The 26,462-nt window shown below is 49.3% G+C and overlaps 2 protein-coding genes across 3 annotated transcripts; one reads left to right on the plus strand and one right to left on the minus strand.

Annotated features, from left to right (window-relative positions):
* Positions 1–45: 45 nt before the first annotated feature.
* PHF13 (PHD finger protein 13) lies at positions 46–4,813 on the plus strand. The gene is made up of 4 exons (XM_038159777.1): positions 46–217; positions 623–724; positions 1,393–1,945; positions 2,319–4,813. Exons 1-4 carry the CDS (start codon positions 179–181, stop codon positions 2,543–2,545), a joined length of 921 nt encoding a protein of 306 aa, XP_038015705.1. The 5' UTR covers positions 46–178; the 3' UTR covers positions 2,546–4,813.
* Positions 4,710–26,445, minus strand: DNAJC11 (DnaJ heat shock protein family (Hsp40) member C11). 2 transcript variants are annotated; one of them, XM_038159736.1, is made up of 16 exons: positions 26,293–26,445; positions 22,977–23,106; positions 20,895–20,968; positions 19,576–19,677; positions 15,387–15,515; positions 14,684–14,806; positions 13,739–13,812; positions 12,374–12,563; positions 11,947–12,032; positions 11,388–11,504; positions 10,283–10,438; positions 10,081–10,150; positions 9,900–9,957; positions 9,104–9,246; positions 8,535–8,664; positions 4,710–7,469 (listed from the first exon to the last, which is right to left on the minus strand). In XM_038159736.1, the coding sequence occupies exons 1-16, from the start codon at positions 26,362–26,364 to the stop codon at positions 7,444–7,446; spliced, it is 1,680 nt and encodes a 559-aa protein (XP_038015664.1). In that variant the 5' UTR covers positions 26,365–26,445; the 3' UTR covers positions 4,710–7,443. The 2 variants fall into 2 exon arrangements, with proteins under 2 accessions (XP_038015664.1, XP_038015665.1); XM_038159737.1 differs by lacking the exon at positions 26,293–26,445 and adding an exon at positions 26,111–26,257.
* Positions 26,446–26,462: the final 17 nt, after the last annotated feature.

Here is a 26,462-nt window from a genome sequence, read left to right on the forward strand (position 1 = left end):
CGCCGCTCCCAGCGCGCCCCGCGCCCGGCACTGCGCACGCCCGGACTACGGCTCCCGGCGGCCCCGCGCGGGCGGCCGCCCCTTCGCCGCCTCCCGCCGGCACCGAGCGGCTCACGGTGTCGGCACTGCCCGGCTGCCGCCGCCGCCGCCCCGGCCCCGCCCGCGCCCGCGCCGGGACATGGACTCCGACTCCTGCGCTTCGCCGTTTGCCCCGGAGGTGAGCCGGACTCCCGGGGGGAAAAAGGAAGGGAAGGGAGAAGCGGGGAGGGAACAGAAGGGGAGGGGGTGCGTCTCCCGCTGCCCTGCCCGGCACGGCCCGGCCCGGCCCTGTCCGGCCGCCGGTGCCCGCTGCCCGTTCCCCGCCGCGGGGCGGGGGGCCGGCGCCGGGGCCATCTTGTGCCGCCGGGGCGAGGAATGGCGGCGGCGCCGCCCCGCCGTGCCCTCCGCGGGGAGGCTGTCTGGGGGCCCGGTACTGACGCCGGGGGGCGATGGGGGGGGGGGCACTGCCCGGTTCCGCCGCTGTGGGGGCGGGGGGGCGGTGCGGGGCGCGGCGGGAGCGGCGGCGCCGCCTCCCACCGGCGGGCCCGGCCCCGCGGCCGCCGCTCACCCCCGCCCCCCGCAGGACTTCTCCCCCGGCTCCCGGCGGCACCGCACCGTGGAGGACTTCAATAAGTTCTGCACCTTCGTCTTGGCCTACGCCGGTTACATCCCGTACCCGCAGGAGGTGAGTTCCACCGGGGGGCACGGGGGGGTAACCGGCTGGGGGCACGGGGGGCACCGGGCGGGTCTGTCAGACCGGCCGCTGCAGCGGTCACGGCTCCGCGCCGGGCCTGAACAAAAGGGGAACCGCGGCGGCTAGAGGCTCTGGGGACGGGGCGGGTGGTGCCCGGCGTGGGCGGGGTGAAAAACGTCGGATCCGGCATCGCTCCTGCTGCTCCCCGGGCCCCGGAGCTGCGGCCGGGAGAAACCCCGGGGTGGCGTGTAGGGAAAGCAGGAGCGGCAGCACCTCGAGGGACGGGGCTCAGCGGCTCGGGGACAAGGCACAGTGCTTCGAGGACAGGGCTCAGCTCCCCGGGGGACAAGGCACTGTACCTCTGGGACAGGGCTCAGCACCCCGTGGGACAGGGGACAGTACCTGGAAGAAAGGGCTCAGCCCTCGGGGACAGGGCACAGTGCTTCAGGGGACAGTGCCCCTGGGGATACCACTTTGGATGACAGGGCACAGCACCTCAGGTAAGGGGCAGAGTGTCATGGAGGACAGGGGACACCACTCTAGGGGACAGGGCACAGCATCTCAGGCATGGGTCAGAATGCCCTGGGGGATAGGGACAGCACCTCACTCTGCATGTGAGTCTGAGTCAAACTATTACCTGCTTCCTGAACATGTTCCAGGAAACGCCGCTGAGGAACAGCCCCAGCCCTCCCAACAGTACTGGAGGCACGATTGACAGCGATAGCTGGGATCCCCGCTTCAATGACACCCCCTCCTCTGTCTCCCTGCCCACCAAGAACAGAAAGAACTTTAGTCAGCTTAAGCGAGCAAAACCGTATGGTTCCCTGTTCCAGCGGGCAAAGGCCAGCAACTTCCTGCCAGAGAGAAAGCAAATCGATAAGATCAGGAAGAAGAAAAAGCTGAAAAGGAGGGAAACAGAGGTGTCTGCAGAGGAGGACTATGAGGAGAAGCTGCTGGATCTGGAGGCAGAGGACTCTTACACAGAGACGCCGATGAGCCCTTCGTCAGAGGGTGACCCTCAGTCTGTGACTGAGCACTGCTCGGTGTGGGACTCTGACACCCCGTCCAGCGTCTCCTACCCTGCCGTGACGGCCGAGCAGACGGTGGAGATCCAGAGCGTGGGCAAACGAACGGTCATTCGGCAGGGCAAGCAGGTGGTCTTTCGGGATGAGGATGGCACTGGTGATGATGAGGACATCATGGTGGATTCAGGTAAGTGGCCTGGCTGTCCAAGAGGATTAGCCAGGTGAAGTAGTGGTGCTTTACTTGTAGCTTGAGGATAACGCTGAGGAGCACTGCCTGGGTGGAATTCAGGAGCAGTTGGGTTTTTGGGGGGAGGGAGGTGGGTTGGCTCTTTCTGCAATAAACTGAGTGAAAAGCTGCAACTTTATAGAAGCAGCATCTCCTCGATTACGGCCTCCTGTGTACTGCTGAGAGTCTCTTCCCGTGCAAGAGAGACCTGGAAAAAGCAGCAAAGTGCCTGTCTTTGAAACCCAGGTAGTTAATTTAGCATGAAAGGAGAGAAAATTCCTGGTGTGAGAGGCATCAGCCGCTAAAAACGTATCTTTGACATTTGTCTTTGCAGATGACGACTCGTGGGACCTGGTCACTTGCTTCTGCATGAAGCCTTTTGCTGGGCGGCCCATGATCGAGTGCAACGAGTGCCACACTTGGATCCACCTCTCCTGCGCCAAGATCCGCAAGTCGAACGTCCCAGAGATCTACATCTGCCAGAAGTGCCGGGACTCCAAGTTTGACATTCGCCGCTCGAACCGCTCCCGGACGGGCTCGCGCAGGCGCTTTCTGGACTAGGGGGGAGGCACGTGCTGGTGCGCTGCGTGGGTGGGCGAGCCGTGGGTGCCGGCCGGGAGGCCGGGGAGGGCTCCCCTGAACTGCTGCTGCTCAGGCGGGAGGGCTGCCCAGCCGGCCTGCGGCCCGGGAATGAGGAATCGCCGAGCCGCGGGCAGCCGGAGCTGGGAGCGGCCGACTGGGCAGAACTGTGGCGAGAGACTCTCGAGGGACAGACAGAGCTCTCTGAGCTCACCGGAGTTTTGTCTGGTTACGATGACTGGGTGATGTACTATACCTTTGCCAAGTAGGTTTTCTCATCCCATTGGGAAACTGCAAATCTTCTCTGTGCTAGAAAACTCCTCCTCCTCCCAAAGAGGGAGGGGAGGAGGAGGGAGTCTGTGTGAAGAGTCTGAAAAGTAAATGGCCCTGTGTTTTAAATTCAATGTGATATTATACCTGCCCATTTGTCCGTATAGATCAATCTTAGATATCCTGAGACTCCATAGGAGTCAGCCTCAGTGCTGCCGGCCTCTCTGCTATCTGCTGCTGCTTCCACGGGCCTGAGCAGAGGGGAGTTCTGTCATTTGGCATCATCCAAGTGCAAACGAGACTCGGGGCTCCCTCCTGTGCCAAGGGACAGTGCCCTGGCAGGAAGGAGCAGCCCTTTTCCTGGACAGGCAGCGTGGGGGATCAGTGGCATCAGATTCCTTCCTAGAAGGTCTCTTCTTACGGTGGTTTTTTCGTTATTTATTTGCATGAACAGCTCAAATGTGTGTATGGGGGGAAACTGCTCCATTTCCTGTCCCTTCGTTAACCTCTATGGTGCTGTTTTAAGAAGATGACTCTCCTTTTTCTCAGCCCAGAATTCAAACATGGGCTGTAAAAGGGGCCAAAGGAAATGTAGAACCTGGCAGGTCTGGTTTGGAATTTGATCATGTCCATCCAAGTATGACAGCTGAGTTGATTTTTGTTTTTTGCTGTTTGTTTTTTGAAACTGGACTGTAACCAAAAAGCCAGAATCTTTATTCTCTTGGTAGCAACGACACAGATCAAATGCAGGCAATGCGGCTACAGGATGAAGTGCAATGAGGATCTGTCTGGAGTGGACAGGAGAGCATTGAGGCCCTGGCCAGCACTGCAGACAGGACCTCCTGGGCCTTAGCCCATGGGAAATCCCTTCAGGACCACGATGGGAAGTCACAGCTCATACACAAGGCCAGGGAGATGCCGGCATTGTTCCTCAATGACCAGACAGATGCATGTGGATCACACAAATCGGTTGATGCTTCGAGGTGTTTCTCTGAAGTTATGCCTGAAGAACAGTCTGTCCAGTAAGAGGCTCAGAGAAGCGCTGGCTGGCACAGCAGCTGCAGCCAGACCAGCTGTGCCAGCAGGAACATGACCCCCTGAGTTCTGCAGTCACACAGCATCGGAGCACGGCCTTGTCTGAGGACTGGCTCACCAGGAGATGCATCCTGGAGATGACTGAGGGTCTTGCTAGCACACAGGGTCAAGTGCCCTCCTTCAGACATTGGCCCCGGGGCTGCCAAAGCCTCAGGCAGCCCAGTACCACAGGGCCCTGGGGCTCCATGATGTGGGAAAGGGCGACAGAAGTGCACAACATGCAACTGTTCTCTCCCGGTTCTTGATAAAAATCTCGTTCCACCGAGCTGTAACAGCTGACTGAGTTCAGAAAACCAGCTTCTGTGAAATCTCTCAACCATGACTGTGCTGTGCTGCCTTCAGAAGCTATGTGGAACCACCAAGGAGTTTGCCAAAGACTCGCTCCCAATGGCTGCCTGATTGTCCTTTGCAGCCAGAAGAATAACCAAAGTTCTCCAGTGCTGCCATTTCCCCAGAAATGCTTTGGAAGATCCCAGCCACAACTGCACAAGAGTTGGACCTGGTCTGAAATTCGTATCTCTTGTGTTTACAGCGTGTCTGCAGTTCAACTGGACCTCTGTGGACTGTGTTCCTGAAGCTTTTATGGGAGAAATGGTGCACTGTCAAGTGAACTGGCTCTTTTTCACAGAGGTTCAACACTAATCAATGTGACTGACTCTTGTTCTGTCCCCTTTTCGGATTTATGCCAGTGGATGGTGTCCAGCACGTTACAATATCAGCAGAGAGAAATAAAAAAGTACCATCTCCATTCTTTTAGTTCATCACTTTCAGCCATGTATAATTATAGTTTAATTCAGAACTTTATTTTTTCATTAAAACTTCTAATGAACCATGTTTTTTTCTTACATGTGAGACAAATGAACAATGAGTTTGTTATATTCCAAACTCAGGAGTCTGCTGTTATGATTTATTGGTTTGTGAGCTGTTGTGCCAGGCAGCAGGAAGACTTAACACTTGAAGTGCTCTTCCCAAAACAATACACTCAGGTGGGGATAGGAAGAGCTGGCAGGTATCCCCACCTTTCTGTGGAGCAGCTGCTCCTTGCTAGCCTCTGCTTAGAGTGTGGGACATGGTGATGGAGCCTGTGGAGGGCTGGGAGGGAGGCACTGCCTCGAGTGGCTGCAGACAGCAGGGACACTGTGCTGGGCTTGTGCCAGGGGCCTGCTGAAGGGTGCAGTGACTGGGACGGGGCTGAGGCCACGATGCCAATGCTGTTGGAGTGCACAGTGCTGGCACCAGGTCCCTGCAGCCTCAGAAACAGCCCTGGGGCAGCACTGCACCCCCTTGCAAGGACTAGAGGCTTGGCCAGACCCAAACCAAGCCCCTGTGAACCCTCTGGGAGCTCTGTTGAAAGAGAACTCCCTCCCTCCCTCCCCACCACCAGGCAGCACCAAGGACTCCAAACCACCCAAGAGCTGCTGGAGCCTTGGTGCTAGCCTGCAGCTCGAGGGTGTGCCACAAGCCCTCAGGCACTGCTGCTCAGCCAGCTGCCATCAAAGCAGCAGTCTGAACACCTTGGCAAACTGAAAAGGTAGCTCAGCCTTTCGGAACCGGCACTAGGTCATGCTGGAAGCTCAGCTCTGCTTGCTTAGAGCTTCTATTTTAATTCTGTTGATAATTTTGAATTATAGAGAGTCACAAAAGAAGTCCCAGGGGAGTTGTGGCTGTAAAATGGCAGCTGCTCACAGCAAGAATATGGTGGTGAAGGCTGTGGTTCTGCAGTGGGGCTGTTCTTACAGTTTTGGCAAAAAGTGGCACTGATAGAAAACAAGGAAGAAAGGAGGAGGGGGCTGGGGAGACTGATTGAGCATCTGGCTCTCAGGGATGCTCTTGTGCCATGTCCTAGTCTCTACAGGCTGCCTCCTCACTTCTGACCATACACCTCACACAGGGGCATCAACTAGGAACTGGAGGAGATTTAGATTTCTGCCCAGTCCCACCCAGCAGAGGTCAGTAAGCTGGATGGGATGGAGAGTGCTGTTAAGTTTACAAGACCTGCAACCCTTGCTTTCCAGGGGTTTCATCTCAGGAACTTCCTACAGATGCAAAGGGAAAGGGAGCTGCTTTTCAGCTGAATATATTTATTGCACATTTTACATTTACTTTGAGATTGACAGAACGCTGGCCATAAGTGAAATAAAGCCCTGCACCAGGAACTGGTCACAACTGAGAAGTTTTGGTTTTAATAAAAACAAATGAACACCCCTTCATAATAGGAACTTGTTTTTTACATGGGAAAGCATTTCTTTTGGAAATATCATTCTCCTGGTGCAGTGACCTGAGCACAGAGAACCACAGCTGCACAGAACAGGGGCCAGGTCCATGTCAGGAAAGGAGTTATGGCAGGAGTTGTCAAAAGCAACTCTGCGCTGCCAAGACATGGATGCTGTCCCCTCTGCTGTCACCCATGAGCAATGAAGGCTGCTCTGGACTTAGCCAGAGCAAAACTATGATCAAGGAACAGCCACCACGATTCCTTGTCTCTCTGCAAAAGCCTCAGATGTGCTGATGTACCCAGTGTAGCAGATCCTACAAGGTGCTGTTTCCAGCTGCTGCATCACCAGCCCAGGGCTGCCCTTCTGCTGGAAATCCCTGGCAGGGCTTCTGGCAAGATAAAGCCAATGGATCGATGCTGTAAGTGCTGCTTTTCAGAAAGAGCAGATGAGTGTCACATTTCCAGCTCTTTATCCATTTGGCCTCTCTCCTCACTTTGGTATGGTTTACTTTATGAACTACATTTATTTTTGCTAGAAATAAATTAGATGTGAAGAGATACTTGCAGCATCAGAATCAAATGAAATTAATTGCTGTCCTTCTCCCTCACTTGCTTTCCTCTTTTCTGGAAATCCTTGACAATACATGGTTGTGGGTGGCAGAGGAATTAATAAAACTATGATACACCGTGTCCTTGTCTGGAACAGCAGTGTTGGAAATGAGCAGCTGGACAGATTGGTGCTGAAGAGGTCCATGTTACTTCAAAAGGCAAATTCATTCGTACTTAAGCACATACTTTTCTTAACAAGTGCATTTCAAACACAGATTTGAGATTGAAACAATCACTGACCTCTCTCCAAAAGCTTTTGCACAGGGGACTTCCAGGAGGTGGCCAGAGAACTGAAATTCCCCTCAGGAGAAGGAAGAAGGTGTGTTACCTACCCCAGGAAGTACGTGGAGAAGCGAGAACAGCTCTTCATCCCTGCTGAGCGCCAGGAGAGAAGTGTGAGTGCAGGAAGGGGCTGTGGCCAGCTGGGAGCAGGACGCTGAGCCCCTGGGCAGAAAGCACTGTGCACTCAGAGTCACGCTGCTTTATTGGGTACCGAGCCACAACTCAGATATTGCCTGGGAGCTGCCTGGAGCAGCAGGGTCTGTCCTTTTGTCCCTAACAGAACCGGCAGGACACCGCCTGCTATACAGACAGTAAAAATAAAAGAGTCTCTGTTCAAACTCGCAGCGTCCGGGGGAGGTTTTGCAGTTTCCGTTGACCCAGGTACCGTGAGAGAGGCGCGCTCCCCGGATTAGCCATCGGCATCGATCCTGTGAGCTGTCAGGGAGAACAAGGAGTGGACACACGCTGGAGCCACCACTGAACAAAGGACAGGCAGGAACACTTCTGGCTGCTAATTAGACACAACTCAAATAAGCCTCCAATGGAAGCTCTGTCAGCTGGATGTGCTGCTCACACTGGGCAGGGAGCTGGTCTAGAGCAAACAAAGGTCTGTGCCCTTGAGCCAACCCACCAGACCCACAGGAGTGCCAGCAGAAGTTGTCACAAGCAGATACTAGTTTCACAGAGCTATTACAGCCGGGAAAGTATTTTGGCAGGTAAGATAAATGGGGACAAGGAAGAAATCTGACTCAGACCTTCACACATTAAATTCAGTCCCCAAATGGCCACCCAGTGCTGCAAACTGCACAGAAGGACACTGGCACCTGTGGGAGAGGGAGGCCTCTGCTTCCAGCCCCAGTTAGATACAGACTAGCTGGTACAAACAGCTGCAGAGCTGCTGCTGAGTTCTTTTGGGCCTTACTCCAGAGGCAAGTCATGGTCAGTCCATTCCAATAACCCCAGTTCTGAAGCCCAGGTCTGTGTGCTTCACCACAGAGCTGAAGTAGTCCATTACTGTAGGAATGTGCCCTCTATGGACAGAGTGACAGAACCTTCCTCTGTCCCCCAAAAAGGAAAGAGCCCAGAAGTTTCTCCCGGTGATCAGGTAGGAAAGTCACTGATAGGACCTTGGGGGCTTCACCTCAAGTTTGGGGACAGCTCATTGGCCATGAGCCAAAAGGTCCCGCCTGGGCCATTGAGTAGAAAAGCACAGAACAAAGAAACCAAATGGCTTTTGTGAGGTGTCTTTTACCAGGAGCACAAGTCTGTGGCACCTGGATCGCTTTGAGTTTGTTATTTTGCCTTTATTAAACCTTTTTTGTTCCTGACGCTGTCACATCAGCCTCCTGCTCCTTTTATGCCTCCTGATGAAAGCTGAGCTATTCTGGGGTGTAGTGTTGGAGTGTTGAGAGCTTATCAGATCGGCTCGAAACCCCCCGGGCAAAACTCTACAGATTACTGGCTCCCCAAGGAAGATGCTGGGCAGTCTGTGCTACTTACATTGCTTTGGTATCCTAAGGGCCTCATTGTCAGCTGACATCACTTGGTGCAGAACTCCTCGGAACTGATAAAGCACTTTCAAACTCTTCTCCTCACCCACACAGGGGTCATAGAAGCCTGGCAGCCCAGCCTTGAATCAGAGAAGGACAGACTGAGCATCAGGGAATGGACTTTCACAGCTCTCCAGCGGACCAAAAACATTTATTACTGCCAAAGGACAAGGTGTCATAAAGAAAAAAAAAAAGAAAAAAAAAAAGTTTTTCTGCCAGCAAGTTGAGACACTGGGGAATCATCTCCACAAGTTTTTGGTGCATAAAAGTAAACCAGGGGCTTGGGAAGTTTCTGATGTCAGTCCCAAGGTCTGTAACACCCACTGTCCCACTGGCACTGGAAAATCCCCATGAAACAGAAGGTCCTGGAAGTTTGTAATACTTGGCAGGTAAATGGCATCTGTGAATTATCCAGAGCCACTGGAGAGATCCCCTGGCATGACACCACATGGCTCAAACAAAATTCTGGGCCACACATTTGAGTCCCTGAATCTGGGCTTTGATAAAACATCTACGTACCTTGGAGGCCTCTGTAAGGATGAGTTTAGAATCCTTCACCAAGCACTGCAGAGGCACAGTCACATCTATAACCTTCACCTTCTCATTCTTCCTGCTGTTGTCGTTAACAAACTTCCCATACCAGGCATTCACTACAATCAGACCTGCATTTCCCAGGAAATCACAACTGTGATGGAAGGCTTCCACTGACAAAAAGACCATCCCAGCATTTTCTTTTGCTTTCAGTGAGATTTAATTCACCTGGCCTGGACCCACACTTCCCAACAAAGAACAACATTTTTACTTGGGCGTTAGTTAGCAACCTTCAGCACTAGAATGGAGTGACAGGACTCAGTGTCACACCGATGTGACAGTCCAAGTGGATTTCAGTTCACTTTGGAACATTCTGAGGAAAACTGCTAGTAACCATAAGAGATCAGATTCCCATTATGATCCAGGGGCAAAACCATGTGAGGGAGAAATCAGTGAAAGTCTGAAATCAGTGAAAGTCTGAAATGAACTTCAGACTACAACTTTTGCACCTTTTTATAGACACACCTCTCTCTGGGGAAGAGGTAATTCCAAACTGTTGTCTTCAGTCTGTTGATCCACTTCACACCATGTCCTAAGATAATATTCTGTGATCCCTCCTAAGCTCAGGCACCTGGAGCTGAGTCATAATGGGGCTCCCCCACTACGTGCACAGCAGCAACTACACTGCACTTCATCAGGAGGGGTAATGAAGGAACAAAACCTTTGCATTGTTCCTTCTTCTCTCCAAATTTATAGAACAAGTAAATGATATCACGATCTTTACCCATTCTGGCTTCCTCTGCTTCTATTATCCTTCGGACTGACTCCTGCATTAACCGGACCTGTCACGACACAAGGGGCAGAGCAGAAATCACACAGGGTCAGACACTGTGGCCAAAGGAGAATGGTCCAGAGTGAAAAGAGTTTCCTTTCACTAAGGGGACTGAGTTACAAGAAAGACTCACAGCAGCTTCAGCCTCCTGTTTCTTCTGCAGGATGTCGCTGGCTGTGCTCTCCCGCTGCTTCTCCAGCTCTCTGGCAGAAGGAAGGCAACATCTCATCAGGAATACACGGCTGGGATTCAGGCAGAAGCTGGCAGGGTCTCCTTACCCACCCCTCAACCTCATACAATAAGCCTGAGCGAGTCTTAGGAATGTGCAAGCTCACCTCTCCTTCTGTGCCCTGAGGTAGGGTTTGATGACCAGCCTGTGCATGGCAAAGTAGATAACGAGAGGTCCCACGGTGGCATAGAACACGGCGCTGGGAAGCAGCTGATCTGTTAGATGGACAGGGAAGAAGTAGGTCTGGCTGGCCCTATTCAGCCTGCAACAAAGAAGAGCAGAGGGATGGTAAGAGGAAAAGCAGAGCTGGATGTGCTCGATGAAGCACACTTAGCAGCAGTGCTTGCTGATGAACCAAGGGGAGATGAATGAGGAGCTCAAAATGTGAAAGCCTGCTAAACTGAAAAAGCCAACGGCAGAAACGGCAGCTGACAGCAGCCAGACTTTGAAGTAGCAGCTCGTGATAGTACCTGACCATTCTAAAGTTCTTTTTTTAATCTTAGGAGAATTTGCTTGGTCATTAATTTTAACAGAAAAAGGGATGAACGTCCTCATGAAAGAAGAGAAAATGCTTCTAGAGAAGAGCTGTGCTCATAACACTGGCATGGGCCTTCAGAGCAGGTGGACATGAATATTTTTCTGATGTCTGTAACAATATTTATTTTAGAAAACATGAGTTTCCTTGGGCCTGAATTCTTCAGGCCCTTCAGTAGTTTCACACCCCACCTGTAGCTGGCCCCAATTCAAGTGCACCACAGCACAGGGACACTTAATGAGCTCTGTTCTTCTGTGAACTGCAGCTTCTAAATGGTGCAATCACTTGCATTAGGTAATGGTAATTCCCTAATTCAAGCATTCACTTGTACACAGCATAATACACATGGAATCCATCTCTACTAATATTTTCAGAAATCTTCAATTCACTTACCAGAGTGCTCCAAGCCTCACTTTAAGCTGTATTTCAGAATATTGTGATGCACACACACACAGACAGGTGGCTCAGGCTTTGAGTCACACCAGTGGAAAGCACCCATTGCTTATGATGGGCTTACAGCTTGCATTAGAGTTGAGGGCAGCTGCACCCTCTCCCAGTGATGTATCAATGCACCTGTATTGATCTGGGACTGGGACCTTCCCACCTGAACACTGGAAATAGAATCATGGAGGTTATGGTCAGCCTCTGCAATAAACAGTTGAGAGCTTGAACTGACTTGATTTTCAAGGACACTCCTTGAGGAACACCAACGCTGACAGTGGCTCCTAAAACACTGTGTCTGGAGATCTTCCTCTCTGCTCCATACTCCACTATGGTCCCGAAGAAACCCACCCTACAATGACAGAACCAAGAACTGTTAAGACAGAGAAGACACTTGAATTTCTCTTTACTGAATCCTGTAATTCCCAAACAAGTAAAGCATGGAAATGCATCTGTTTGCAGCAGATGTTGGCCTCTGGAAGATTGACAGTGTATGTGCAAGGTGAGATGAGACCTTCCAGCTTGCTAAGTAGTAAACAAGAACTTCTGGCTTTCTTATTGGGGATGATGCAGAGATATCATACACAAGTATTATAAGTTCCACATAACTGTAGAGGCACACAGAGCTAAGCTTCCAAGAATTCACTTCAGCCTTTACCAGATTTAAAGAGTGAAAAGCAGGCTCCCAAAGGCCACAGAAGCATTGGGTTTGTGTGGAACCGGAGGCCTACAGCAGCAGGAGAGGACAGAGTCCTCAGGCTGTGAGCAATGTGAATTCCCTCTTGAGCACTTACTTGAGAGAACTTTTCACTCGTGTTTGATCCTCATCCTGAAACTTATGCTGGTAACTGACCATCATGAAAGAATGGGGGATTCCCAGCTGAAACACAAGAGGCACAAACACATCAGAACGTATCCTTGGCCACTGCTGCCCCCCAGTTTCCTTTCTCAACCTTGAAGCACAGAACACAAAGCAGTGCTTGCCACTCACAACCTCTGCTGTCCATGTTGTCCTGACCCTACTGTAAGCTGCCCCACATCACCTATGACAATGCCAAGGGCTGTGCTCTGCCAAACAGCTGGTTACCTGTATTAGGTCCATCACGAGATATACCAACTGCTTCCTTAACCTCTGATCCCAAGGTTAAACACTGCTGGGCCAGGAAGGTGAGGCTGCTCTCTCCCACAGGGCAGGATCACTGTCCTGCCTGGGGCTCTCACCTGCATTGCCACAGTGAGGTGGCTGGTTTTGGTGTCCCGGACGATGCTGGTGTTCATGGCTGACTGGATGCCCCACCTCCACTGCAGGTAGCCCATGGTGTTCTTGTCCAGGTTGCGGGCCAGGACCGTGGTGAGGCCGGGGCGGACCCCGCGGGACGAGAACTGCAGGGCACAGTTCGTGGTGATGAAACTAGAAAAATGAGGAAAACTTTGTCAGTGAAAAAACACAGGCTCCCAGCTGGCCTCAGAATTGCCCAGGAATTTTTACTGAGTGCCCAGAGACCATCCTGCAAAAAGCATGATGCTCGAGGCTTTCAGGGAAAAGTAAAAACGAATTCAGACTGCCCTGAGCACAGCAGGCTCTGCCCTGGCTTACTGTCTGTGCCCAGGCACTCAGCCCTCCCCTTCCTGCCCCGTGCAGGTAACATCCTGGTGTCTGCAGAACAGCACAAAGGGGTGCTGGCACAGAGCAGCCCTGCTATTCAATAATCCTTGAGCATCAGCTCTAAAAACCAGTGCTAAAGCATTCTTTGGGGAACAAGAATCCTGTACAAGCTCTGAGGAATGGCAGAGGCACTACATTTGAAAACATAAACAGAGGGAACCCACACGAGCTCCTATGATGCTCTGACATGTGGCTCCAATCACAGGCCTTACCTCGTATTCTCCTTTGCAACCTGAGACTTCTATTCATTTGTGAACAGACATGACACTAGTGGCAAATTTGGCATTATTTTCCTAAAATATTATACATCATCTCCTGTTTTGTCAGAAACTTCCTCTCGCACATGGAAGCCTCGAAGAGTTCCCCTTTTTTTGTTCTGTTCCCAGAGCAAACTTCTGTTGCTCTGCCTCAAGTATGATCACAGAATCACAGAATAATGAGGTTGGAAGAGAGCTCTAAGATCATCGAGTCCAACCTATGCCCAAATACCTCAACTAGGCTATAGCACCAAGTGCCATGTCCAGACTTTTTTTAAACACATCCCAAGATGTGATTCTACCACCTCTCTGGGAAGACAATTCCAGTATTTTATTATTCTTTTGGTGAAAATTTTTTTCCTTATATCCAATCTGTACCTTCCCTGACGTAGCTTGAGCATGATGACTCATGACAAGATCAAGTACAAATCCAAGGATGTGGAACACAGACCTTCCTTAAACTGGAAATATGAAAAGGGAGAGCACCAACACCCACAAAGAATGCAGGCATTTTGACAATACAAGTATGGCCTTAACTCTAAAGTGAAAATTCCTTATTTTGTAGGACAGAAAATGAATCCAAAATTAATGTGGAAGAAAATTCAAGTCATTTAGCTCCTTATTGTGGGATATTAACCACTAGGCCATTTTTCTAATATTTACCATCTTGGTGTAAGATTACGAAATATCTTCAGCCCAAAGAGAGGTCCATGAAGGTCTCCAGCTCCAAACTCCAACTGTTGGAATACACAGTGCCAAAGTGTCAGAAGAAAACATCCTTTACAATAGTGACAAAGTATGGCATGAGCATAATTTTTATCACAGCTGTTTTACACATCTGAGTAACATTTACCATCTCTTTCAGCACCCTCCCTTTCCTTCAGCTTTGCATTCAGAAGAAGAAAAGGTGTCTCACTGAGTAAAACAAAGCCAGTTTTGTAAAGCTACAGGTGACTGCTACTGCCACCTGCTTTGGTCACTCCAGGGAACGTGGAGAAAACTCCCACAAAAATCCTGATGCAAATCAAAAGCCTCCAGTGTGTGAGTCTCAAACCAGAGGAAGACTCCACTCTCCCAAGCTGAGGAAGAAGGCTAGGAGGAGCTCGTGTGCAGGAAGGAAGGCACAGGCAGCTGCCAGCTACGCCAGTGATGCCATGAGCACCTCAAACACAGCCCAGCTTGCAGGTGCAACGTGGGACCTTCCATTGCTCACACCAGATCTGCTGGAGGGGGCAAACTATTTCCCCCATATCTTCTTCCCATGCAAGCAAAGCAGTTTTGGAAGCAAAGACCAACTATCACACTGCTCTAAAAGGCCTGTTCACAGCACTGTGCCCTCAGTCAGAGCAATCAGAAAGACCAGAGACATCAGGTAACAATTGTCTGCACAGGTAATGTCCAAATTGGGTGGCCAAATGGAGAGAGAAGAAAAATAAGGAAAAACAAGGTTTGGTATTCCCTTTGTCTCAAATTCCTTTAAGAATTCCTTTTTCTACATTTTTCAGAACATAGAAAATGAGAGATGAACCACAGCTAAAGTCCCCCCCTGAAAAATAGAACACCAGGTAATAGATTAAATATAAAACTGCTTAAGAGGTGTACTCTTACCTCTCCCCATCCCTTGGCAGATGTCACTCGTCTCAGTGCAAGATTAATTGATCCCCCTCCATTCCCATTCTGGGTGGAAAGGTTTCCAGACAGTATTGCTGTATCTGTGGAAGTCAGGGGTGCCTGAAAAAGGAATATATTGTTTCAAGTAACTCTGATCCCAGTTCACACATTCAGTGCATGTTCTGCAAGGACATAATCACCCCTGCAGAGTGTAAATGGTTTTGTAGTCAAACATCAAGCATGGCAAAAAGTCAGATAATTCTTACAGTACCAGACACTTGTGACACCTGTAATGTACCACCTTGAAGCCCTGACCTTGAGCTGTAAACCATTCTCATCTCTCTAGCAGACTAAATTTCTACAGCTCTCTGAAAGAGGAAATGCTTCCCATCCTTTTCCTTACGCACATCCTCAGGACTGGGTGCCATTTGCTTTCATCCACTGAGCACATCCCGTTCAGTGAGAACTGGGCACTGCATCTCCACTGCAGGAGGGCAGGACCACTGCAGCCCATGCACCAGTTGCCCAAAGGCTACAGAGCCCACCCACCATTCTGCTGGCCCCAAGCTGCCTCTTCCCACCTGTGCTGGCCACCGTGTCCCCCCCAAACCCTGCTGAGAGCCAGGAGCAGTGTGTTCTGTGTTCTGAGGTGCTGCATCCACTCACGCCCCGCTCGCACGGCAGCGCTCGCCCTCCTCACCTCGATGGACTGGGATATGTGCATTTTGTTTATCTCAATCTGGGGAAAGCTGCTCCCAGGCACATCTTCATACTCCTCGTCATAGCGATCAAACAGGTCAGTGGCATCTATTCCCACACTAATTGTTCCCTGAGGGATGACAAGTGAAACAGGCATTTAGCATTTGCAAACATCTGGCGTACACAGAACAAGTGGCTGAACCATCCCTGTTTATGATTACATTTTTGTGCAGCTTTCCATGGCTCTGCAATTACTTTTGCCACTCTAAAATGCATTTCCTAATGCACAAAACAAAAGTGAATGATTACAATATTTCAAAACAGCAATATAAATCATCAAACAGACTGGAGAAAAGGCAGTTTTTCAGCACAAACTCAACTTGCAATCCCGGGAGGTCATTTTTCTATTGTGACATATTAGAGAAGCAGGTAGAACACCTTTACACAGCAGGTTTCTTCTTTCCCCACAAATGACTGTGCTCTGTCAGTATTTAAAAGTTGAAATAATATATTCTAGAAATTGATTTTCTTCAATGGAACTTGGTCAGAAAACCTCTACAGGCTTCTTTTACCTAAACCGAGTTAGTACTGAATTGTATCATTCACTTGCAATTGACCTTGTTAGCAAAATATTTTGATTTCTTCTTCTAGTTTATATTTTGTGATCAGAAGGAAGGCTTGAAAAAGACATACTCTTAGCAAGTGGCAAATATTCCCTTTCTCAGACCCTAGAAAAACGTATTCCTACAAAAAACTAGGCCACGGCACAATAGCCTGGCTACCTGCTGCTGTGCTCCCTCAGACTAATTGCAGGAGTGTGTTTCTTTGAAAAGAGCACAATTAGGTACTTGTCTGGGTCATATAACTTCAAGAGGCTTTGGAAACCTTCCCTATGGACCCATCTGACAGCATCCCAGCTCCTATAAAACATATGGATTGTAATAAAAACCCCCCTCCGTGCACAAGCACAGACTGAGCTCTGAGCAGCTTGTATATGGGAGCTCAATAGCTGGGCAGCTACAAACCCCATCCACACTAAGGCCAAGCATGGCTGGAATAAATCCTTATTTCAGTCTCAGGGAGCATTTTTCCTTGATTGCTCCACTCTAATCAAATGCTGGACTGTAAATAAAGGAAGAATTGCAGAGTCTGACAGGACTGGAACCTTTTCTCTGCCTGGGCTCCCAGGCTATCTATTTGCTGTGGAGATTCCCAGCCTGTTCTCAGTGTTTATTTTCTGATTACTTATGAAGCAAAAATTGGAAAAATATTTTAAAACTGAAAGGTGTGGTTATTTCCAGTTGAACCCTGGAGGAGGGGCTGTGCCCCAGCTGTTTACTAACCACCCCAGCAGCTGGTGAATTTCAGAGCAATTACATTCATTGTTCTGCGTGGTGGTGGCACCAACAGCCAGCTTCTGCCCTTTCTGCACTTTTAGGAACCATCTGCAAAGTCACCTTTAAGTGACTCCAGACCCTACAGCTTCTCAAGTTTCAGCCCTCTCCTATGCCATGCTGTACCTTGAAACGAGGCCAAAAGAAGAGGGAAGCAATGGAAAACCTCTAACCACCCTGGAAGGGCTCAGTCCTGTGCTAGCAAACACCCATTTGGAGACAATCCTGCTGTACTTGGCTTACTGGTGCCACAATGCTGCACCTTTTGGAAAGATGCACCAAGATCCACAGGTATTCCTGAAATTCATTGCACCTCCTTTCTCTAAAACACACTCAAAATACTAGGGTTTCCTTTTTCACATGTATGAGTTGTACAGCAAATATTCCTCCCAAGTAAAAAAGGAAAACACCTGAACCTCTCCATGAAAATCCACAAGATCCATTCAGAGAAAAGGAGTGTCCCTGTTCCCCAGCAGAGCTCCCACTCTTCTGCCTTTCCCTGAGGTGAGGGGTGGACCCTGGGCAGACCCTCCACCTCCTGCCAAGCAGGTGAAGTCACCCTCGGAGGTCTGTGGATGCTGGCAAGGAAACTGGTTCAGGCACAAGCACAGGAAAAGCAGCAGATGGTAAAGTTAAAAATATTCCCAGAGAACAAGAGCACCCCTATGCCTCCGGATAATGGAGGGGACTGCTGCTGCTCCCAGCTCCCATCAGCCACCTGCTCTGAGCATGGAGGAGCTCTCCCCAAAGGAAGGGCAGCAGGAGAGAGCTGTAATGCCTGTTCAGGAGTCAGCAGTGCTGCACAGAGCAGCAGCTCGGCAGGGCAGGAAGCAGGAGTGGCACTATGGAACCATCAGAGCTGGGATTAGCTTTTAAAATCACCTTTATTTGCCAGCCTGTGAATAGGAAACAGACTTCGCGGATAGAATTTGTAGATGTGCCAGAGGAAACTATACTTCCTCCTTCTTTTTTCTTAAAGATTTACCTTCAGGAAGGTGATACCTGGAGGTTATGCCAGGCTTTGCCTTGAGGGACCTGTGTTCCTTACATATTGACCTTCCACAGCAGGAATATAACTGGATTTAATTTCTCCTAACAGGAAGCGGTTCTTCTTAAACCTAGTAATGAACTTTTCAACCCTTCTGCACATCTTTGAAAGCAAAAACAAAGCTCTAAAAGCAAATAGGAGACTCAATTTCAACTCTCCAAATTGCCTACATCTGGTTATTGCTCAACATTTCTGGTTAAAATGCTTTATTTTTGTGAAACTGTTTTATAGAACCGACAAAATGTTGGAAATTTTAAAATAACTTGTGCTCGTGTATGAAATGATCACAGCTGTGCTCCCCAATTCCACGGGAACACTGCCTGGAGAGGCATTTCCATCGGCTGCCAGCCTGCAATTGCTGTAAACACCCCAGATGGCTAATTTTATCCCAGGACACAGGCTGAGGCTCACAGTGCAGCTCGCAGCCACGGCGAGGCGCCCAGGGAAAATGTCACATTCCTGAAGCAGGGAGCAGCAGAGTGGGAGATAACCGTGCCCCTCTCTGAAAACATCTCTGACCCCACTCACCTGCACCTCCAGCAGGGATAGTTTGCCCTGCCTGGCTTGTGGCACACACAAATCCCTTCCTGCCTGGAATAAAGCTGTCAACAGATACTCACACAACACTTTATGCTTGTTTACCCTTCTAGTACAAACCAGTTCTTAGTGTCTATAAACCACCCACAGCCTGGAGATCTGCACAGGACAATTGCTTTGCTAAGAGCAGTGCAGATCCAAAGGTGGTGCCAAGGTGAATGTCTCAAAATACTACAGCTCTGCTTAGATGGATGTTTTCCTTAAGATCCAGTCCTAAGCACCACTGCAATCCCACATCTGTCCACTCAGAAGACATTGTGATTTTACACTAATGTATTAATTCATTTAGTTAATAGTAAATGCAGCTCTTGGATAATGTTAGTCATTGCCTAAGAACCAAGATTTTTGTGATTCAACAAGCTTTGAAACTTCAGTCAGGGACCATCCTGACAAACCCCAGGTTTGCTTCACACACTCATCAAGCCAAGAGCCAGCAAAGACACTGCAAGTCTGAGCTATGGATACTCTGGCCATGCCCATCTCTCTCTGCCATCCCAATGGTATTCCTGAACACCTCTGACCAGCCAAGGTTAGCTGAGGGGACTCACTTGGGGTCAGACACTGCTCAAACAGACCAAGATGGGAACAGCATCCAGGATGATTCTCATCCTGAGGGCACGATCACCCTTTCCAAAAACAGGCACTAACTGCCACACTGGCAGACCCCAATTCTGTTCAGATTGACTTTGCTCACTGTGCTGCTGCCCAGCTGGCTTAGGGATGCTTCAGATTTGTTGCTGGTTTCAAGGTGCATTTGAACAACTCCCTGCATTGTTGTGACACTGTAGCAATGCCAAAGGGAAAACCTGTCAGGTAACTGCAGCAAGTTACATTTTATTTAGTGAACTTGGAAAGAAATCATAAATATTTCAGTGTTAGGTCTATTTTCTGAAAATTGCTGAAAAAGGTATTTTGTCTTAACATGTTTTGCTAAGAAAAGAAGAACATTCAGTAAGGGATTGTTCAAAGAATGAGCTGTTTGCCCTATATTATACACAGAAACTGCATATGCAAAAGACAGAAAGCCATGCAGCAAGTGTAAGACACCTGAGGGGCTCTTTCCCACAGGCCCTCACCTAGGCTCAGCTTATCCTGCACACTGGGGATAATTACAGACCCACTCATGAGACCAGGATTAAGTCTTTGCTTACCTTTGGATTAGTTCGCTGCTGCAGCCTCCTCTCTTCCCTCTCTCTCTGCAAACGCTCAAATTCTTCCCTGATTTCAGCTGCAGTTCTCTTTCGTTCCACAACCTGCTCAAAAAGAAATGAAAACCAAACCATTACCAGACAGAGGCTGCTCAGGGCATTGCAGTGCTGGGGTTCAGAGGCCTTGGGTGCAGGATGCACTAACACACTGCCCCAGCTGCTGAGAGGCACTCTGCACCAACGTCAACAGTCAAGAGCTTGGAACTAAGCACCCGGGCCAGATCAAAGGGCAGGCATGAGAGAAAACCCCGTGCCTTGAGAGAAGGGAAAATGGTTTTTGTTATTTCCATTCCCTTGACAAAACCAGGGCAAAGAGCTGTCCAACCACAACTACAAGACACTGCAGTGCAGCTGTTACCCTCAGCGATCCATTAACTGCTCTACCAGGTGTGGACACAAAAATGAAAATAACTGAAAGTCACTGGCCTGAGGTAAACTGATTCCACAAGAGTTTTGTCATTTTAGGCTATGCTGGTTCACAGCTGATTACCTGACATAGGTCAGGGAATGAGGGTTTTATACAAGCCCAGTTTTGGAATGGATACAAAGAGTACTGGATTTGGCTCTTCAAAAGAAGATCAAGTCTGCCAAAAGCAGTTAAAAAAAAACCTGGTTTTCAAAGCATCTGTTACATGCTGGATCTGCTCCACATTTCTAGCAACTGACTCCAAGTTTGACCTTGGTGCTGACCTGGCCCAATACCACAGGACTCTGCTTCAAGCACATAGTGCAATCAGCTAGGGCTGGCAGAGGCTAGCAAGGGACTCAAGAGCTGGACAGAAATGAATGGACAAGTTCTGTTTCCAAGCCCATAAAACCCAACCAAAACTAAAACAAACCAAAACCACAAAAAACCCCAGCTCAACCCACCCCAAAAAGCCCATGAAGAAAAAGTAATTTCAAACTCAGAAGCTAGTTGCTGCTGAAAAAAACAAGTTTTGGATGAAAAAGATGGGACTAGATGGACAATAATGACACATTTGTCTCAGATAAAGATGTTGCCTGTCATGGTAATATCCTTCCAGGGAACTCTGAATGTCAGGTTTATTGTTCTCTTGTCAAGTGCAAAACCAAAGGGTTCTTTGAAAATCCATCATGGTGTTCCAGCAGGGACAGAGAGAGACAGAAATAACTAACCAAGGATGCCTTCAAACCAAGAGGCATTTATTACCAGCCAGGTGTCAGAGCAGCTGATAGAACCATGGCAGATAAAGGTGGGCTTAGTCAAGGCCACTGGCCATAATGCGCTCAATTTCTCTCACCTCCCAGCCTTCCATCTCCAGTCCTCTCCTCCCATATATGTCATAGATGGCTCTGGTCTGTGGATCACTAAGCACTGTAAATTGAAACCAAAAGAGAGGAGAGAACTCAGTTTTTGGTCTTCTCCTCAGATTTCAGACCAAAACACTCACGATATTTGGAATTCAAGCACAGATCCTAAAAGCATCTCGTTCTACAGTTGCACATTAACCCCTTTGATGCTTCCACGTGCTTTATGGAGAAGACATGCTGACTTTTCCCTACAACAAACCCAATATTTTCTCCTCCTTTTTCTAAAACAAGAAAGTGGAAAGAACACAAGAGACATGCAGCCTAAGTGAATGTGCAGGGGGGGGTTTCTAACACTGCTTTCTTTGAAGGTGACACAAGCTCTGTACCAAACATGGAGACTATGAACAATTTCACCACAGCAGTCCCTGGGCCCCTCCTGGGATTGCCATCCACCTCTGTCTGGCTTTCAAAGCTCCTTTGACCTTCCTCACCAGCCTTGTCCACTGATCCTTTCCCACCTAGTCCCCACACATGGTACCTGCCAAGCACCAACAAAGCAATTTCCATGAGGCAGTTCACACCTTGCCAAGCATTGATATGGGGTAATGGCGAAGGTGTAGAATCCTAACCTCCCAAAACGTCACCCAACACAATGGACAACACAAAATACAAGAGGAGACTGCAGAACAGTTACTGGAGAAAAAGAAGGCACAGAATTAGGAAGAGGGTAAGGCATATTTAAATGCATAAGCTGCTGTAACACATCTTTCTGTAAGAAAAAATAAATCAAAAAATCATCGCTATTTCCTCCTCCAGGGTTCTAAGACCAGCTTTATCATTATCATGTATTTCTTGAGGCTGTGGGAAAACAGATGTGTCCCCAGGGAGCTGGGGGAGTATAGTAAGGCAAAAAGAGGCTTACACTGGTAATTGAGTTTTGGTCTGAAGTAGTGGAATATTATTGGACTTGTTAAATGTCACAGGCAGACATTGTTTTTTATGAATTCTGATCAAATGAATCTTTTGTTGTGTGATACTAAGAGGTGGAAGAGGAGAAAGAAAAAATAGAGAGGAGGAGGAGTGGCTCATTTCCAAGATGTCAAAATTTTTGCTTGTATCATTCTACACTCACATTTGGTACTAAACGAGCACCAACTTAATGTTCATTGCAAGGCAGGGCCAAGAGCAGCCAGAACATTCAGAGGGGAGCTGCTGCCTCTAATGTAAGGCCACTCACCACACTAAAATGAAATTATTGAAGCATTATGGGTTTTTGTTCCGCACATCATCAAGGTCAGACTTTCCCTGCTCCCCCAGCAAAGCTTCCACATGTCCCAACACCCAACTTAGGGGCAACAGGAAAGACTCCACACATGCTCAAGTCCAACTGGAAGGAGCAAATGCTTATCAGTCAAAACCAGGGGTGCAAAAAATATTCAGTCTTATATGAGGTTGAATGGGGGAATATTTATTCAGCACTTTGCTTTAGTTTCCTTTAGCTCCAGGACTGGGTGCACCAGGTTTGGAACATGGATGACTCCTACCAGCTTCTAATCCACCTGCACTCCAGGTGCAACTTGCACACCAGGATTAAAGTAAATTTCACTTTAATTCACAGTATTTGAAAAGGGCTTTGGCACAAGAATAAACTAATTGCTGTGAATCAGTTGTCCTCCTCTCAGTCAGAGCATATAGAATTTGCTGGAAATGGAGACCACAGCCAGGTGACAGGGAACAGAACCCAGGGATGCAGCAGTTCATCAGTACAATAGGAAACTATATCTCTATTTGAAGCTTTTCAGCCTTTATTCTCCTATGGAAGAGGTCTTCAGAAGTAAGGGAAGTGATGAGAAGATCATTTACAACATGCAGGAGGTAAGACAGACACTCCACATCTCATTCCCTGCAGCATTTATAAGGCAGTTCTCCTCTGACTTATGGCACAGAAGCAGGAAACAGCATTGGTAAGTACCAGCAAATTTAATTATTACTTTGTAATAATAAACAGCTTCAAAAAGCATGAAGACACGGCTCTCCTAGAGCCCCCCTGCAAAGCTCAGCCTCCCCCTGACCTTCATAGGCTTGGTGGACAAGGTTGAAGAGCCGCTCAGCCTGGCTTTTGAGCTCGGGGTCGCGGTGCTTGTCGGGGTGGTAGAGCATGCACAGCCGGCGGTACGCCGCCTTCAGCTCCTCCTGGGAGGCCTGTGGAGAGCACCAACAATCAATCCAAGGACAGCCAATGCCACTTCCAAAAGGCCACTCTCGAGATCGGTCCTGAAAGGGAAGTCTGTCAGCTGTTACATTTCACCACTTTGGACCAAAATCAAGAATGGGTTATTGCTTCACTACGTAAGTTAATAAAATATTCAATTATCACACCAGGATTGTCCACGCTATCTGCAGTGCAACAAGGGACCTCAAGAGCTCATCAGTGCATACCCAGGTATTAAAAATTATGTAAAAACCCCATCAGCCGTGTTCAGACTTTAGTTGTATCAGGCAGCTACTGTCCCCTCCAAATCAGAAGAGCAGGAAAAAGCAAAGTCATCTCAGATAAAAATACATAAATCCAGAGATGTACAACAAATTCTACTCATATTTCAATCTCAACCCTCGAGGGGACACTGTAACTTTCCAAAAGCAGACTTTCCACAGCTGTAAAGGTAAGAAATGTAAAGCCATGGTTCTGCTCTCATCCCAGCACCTGTCTTGTGCTCCCCAGCACCCCATTCTGCTCCCCAGCAGGGTCTGTGTGGTGCTATGAGGGAGGAAGGTGCACCATCTGTCCAGCAAAGCCACAGACAGACAGCCATGAGAACGGTGTGCCGCCAAATGCATCACGCACGAAGCCGCCTTGTCCTTCCCTGCAATCACTCCGGGACCTCAGATGGCACCTGGCCTCCTTCCAGGGACACGGATGGCTCTTTCAGAATCAATAGGGAAAAACCCCTGCTCCTTCCATTATCTTCTCCCAGCAATGTTATTTTTGGACTCTAGAGAGTCTCGGTAATCTCCCCTCTCACCTCACCCTGCTACATCCCTTGCATTGCAGTTCCTGTTCCTGCCCATTCCTTGGAGATTGCTTAACACCTACTTTTCAGAAGTGCCCTTGCTAAAATCATCCAGAACTTCCCCCAGGCAGAGCCTGAAAGAGCCCAACCATCCAGTTCCCAAAGTGTCCAGGCAAGAACCAGTTCCTGGGCACAGGAAGCCATTCCAGGAGGAACATCCAGAGTAAAATAACCAAAACCTGACGGTCCAGCCTGTCCCCAGGGGCTGCCACAGTCAGGACCCAGGGCAGTCAGTGAGGGGGGCACTCAGACAGGAGTGGATTTAGAGGCACAAATCCCATTTACTGTTAACACCCTTCAGGAAGCAAAGCTGTCACAGATTCCTAGCTTCCACTGTGGAAATAAAGTTCCTAAAAGGTAATGTCTTGAAGTAACATATTTTTTTACCACTTGTGGCAAGGAGGGTTTTCATCACAGAAACACACTCATGTCACAACGCCAGGAATCCATCTGGGTTTGAGGACAGCTCAGAATGTTTTTTTTTCTGCACGTTTGTATTGTTGCTTGTTCATGTTTTGAAATGATACAGCAAAAGGGGAGCTGCCAAATCTGCTGGTCCCAAGACAGTAAGGACAGCTGCAATTAGCTTATTTCTTTTTACTACCTTGTACTTTCTCGGATATCAAATTTAAACTCGACTGGGAAGGGAGGGGAACATATAGCCCCAAAAAGGCATTTTTAAATCAAATTAATGATAAATGGTTTAATGTGCTATTGATTATCTAATAGAAATGAGCAGGTTCATTTTTCATAAATGCCACGTTCAATAAAATGTTAGATTGGGCATTTCATCATCATTGAGTAGTTTGGGTCATTGGTTCAATATTCCAAAAGCAACAGCCTCTTCAAAACCACTGAAGAAACCCCGACATCGTTTTTAGACCGCCAGGAAATGCAGTCACAAATAATAGCATGTAAGTTACATTTATATTACCAAAACTCTGGTCAACATTGAAAGGCCTCATTTAAGGTCTCAAGCACAGGACCATGTTTTTAGCAGACTAACACGTCTAAAAGATGAATCATTCACACACAGAGCAATTCCTGCTCACAGGATCCTGCCTCCATGGGGTCACTGCAGCTCCAAGCTCAGCACCCACACACGCTGTTCACCACATCCACTGCAGCACAGTACTGCTGAAAATAATTAGCAAGGGGCAATTAACAAAGCACCCACTCCTCTCTGTTGGAATTACTCCCTTGCAGACCCCTTTAACTCAGTTTCCAGCTCCCTGCTGTACAAAACCCGAATGCCCTGCTCGGGAAGCCTGGCTAAGTTAACCATTAACTTCCCCAGGAGTCACAGCCCTTGTGTGGCTCCCACCTCTCTGTTTTAACCTCTGCACGCTGCTGACATTTTGGAGGGGAATTACGAAAGCTCCCAAGGCATGTACAAGCATGGCCTTGCCGGCTTTAAACCAGATGAGGGCTTGAAATTTTTCTAAAAGGAGCTCAGCATCAGGGAGCTCTGCAAACAGTGTGACCATCACACGCCGTTCCTTCAGGAATGCAGCAGATTCCTACACGAGGCACAGGAGACTGTCCCAGCAGCTCAGGGACAAGAGTCCCAAAGGGAATTCTTCCAAGCTTCAGACTGAATCGCTTCCAAGTCTGGATATCCTATTGCACGCAGGGGTGGTGGCTCAGTGCGAGCCTTGTCCAGCTACAATGGCCACACCCAGGCTGATGGACTTGATGGGCTTTCTATACGGATTTATGCACACACAAATATATACAACAGATCTGTATTGCAGCTGCACTCGCTGAAACAAACTACAGCACAGTTCCTACATCCAGATCTTCGTAGATCTGCCTAATAATTACTATAAAAAATGGTTATCTCCCAATAAGTCCCAAACTGTTCCCGTGTAACAAACCTGCACCAATTAATACCCATCTATTCTTAAAAGTGAAATCAAGGATTCTCGGTCCTCCTTTCTTTGGCGGGAACAACGTTTTGCAGAAAAAGCAGCTTGTTCCCAAACGGGAAAGGCTCGGGAAGGCTCCGCAGCCGTGCCCGGGGGGACGCGGGTGCGCCCCGCGTGCTCGGAGTTGCATCAGGAGCGCCCCGGGAGCGCCCAAACCGCCTCAGTCCCGAGCAAACCGCGCCTTTCTCGCCCTCAGCGGCCGCTCACCCGTCTCACCCCACCGGGAGCCCCGCGGCCCGGCCCGAGCTCTCCCGCCCCGCCGCCGGCAGCAGCAGCAGCAGCAGCAGCCCGGCCCGGGCGGAGGACACGCCGCTCCCGCCGGGCGCACGCGAGGCTCTCGCCTCGCCTCGCCGCGCCCCGCCCGGCCCCGCGCGGCCCCGCGGCCGCACCTCACGGCGCACGTTCAGCAGCCCGTAGTAGTCCTCGTTGTCCGGCGCCTCCTCGCCCAAGGCCGCCGCCATCGTCCCGACCTCTCACCCCGCGCCGCGCGCTGCGGCGCCCCCCGGCGGCCCGGCGGACCGACCGCCGCGCACGCGCGCGGGCACCGCCCCCCCGCCTC

Source organism: Motacilla alba, chromosome 21 (assembly GCF_015832195.1).
Source record: "Motacilla alba alba isolate MOTALB_02 chromosome 21, Motacilla_alba_V1.0_pri, whole genome shotgun sequence".
Classification (NCBI taxonomy): domain Eukaryota; kingdom Metazoa; phylum Chordata; class Aves; order Passeriformes; family Motacillidae; genus Motacilla; species Motacilla alba.

Coding starts and splice junctions, on each gene's coding strand:
- DNAJC11 (XM_038159736.1), bottom strand. CDS start 26,364: ATGGCGGCGGCCTTGGGCGAGGAGGCGCCGGACAACGAGGACTACTAC. Junction 10,151..10,282: donor CTCAGGGCACAGAAGGAGAG/GTGAGCTTGCAC, acceptor TCCTTCTGCCAG/AGAGCTGGAGAAGCAGCGGG. Junction 9,958..10,080: donor AACAGGAGGCTGAAGCTGCT/GTGAGTCTTTCT, acceptor GTGTCGTGACAG/GTCCGGTTAATGCAGGAGTC.
- PHF13 (XM_038159777.1), top strand. CDS start 179: ATGGACTCCGACTCCTGCGCTTCGCCGTTTGCCCCGGAG. Junction 218..622: donor CTTCGCCGTTTGCCCCGGAG/GTGAGCCGGACT, acceptor CGCCCCCCGCAG/GACTTCTCCCCCGGCTCCCG. Junction 725..1,392: donor ACATCCCGTACCCGCAGGAG/GTGAGTTCCACC, acceptor AACATGTTCCAG/GAAACGCCGCTGAGGAACAG.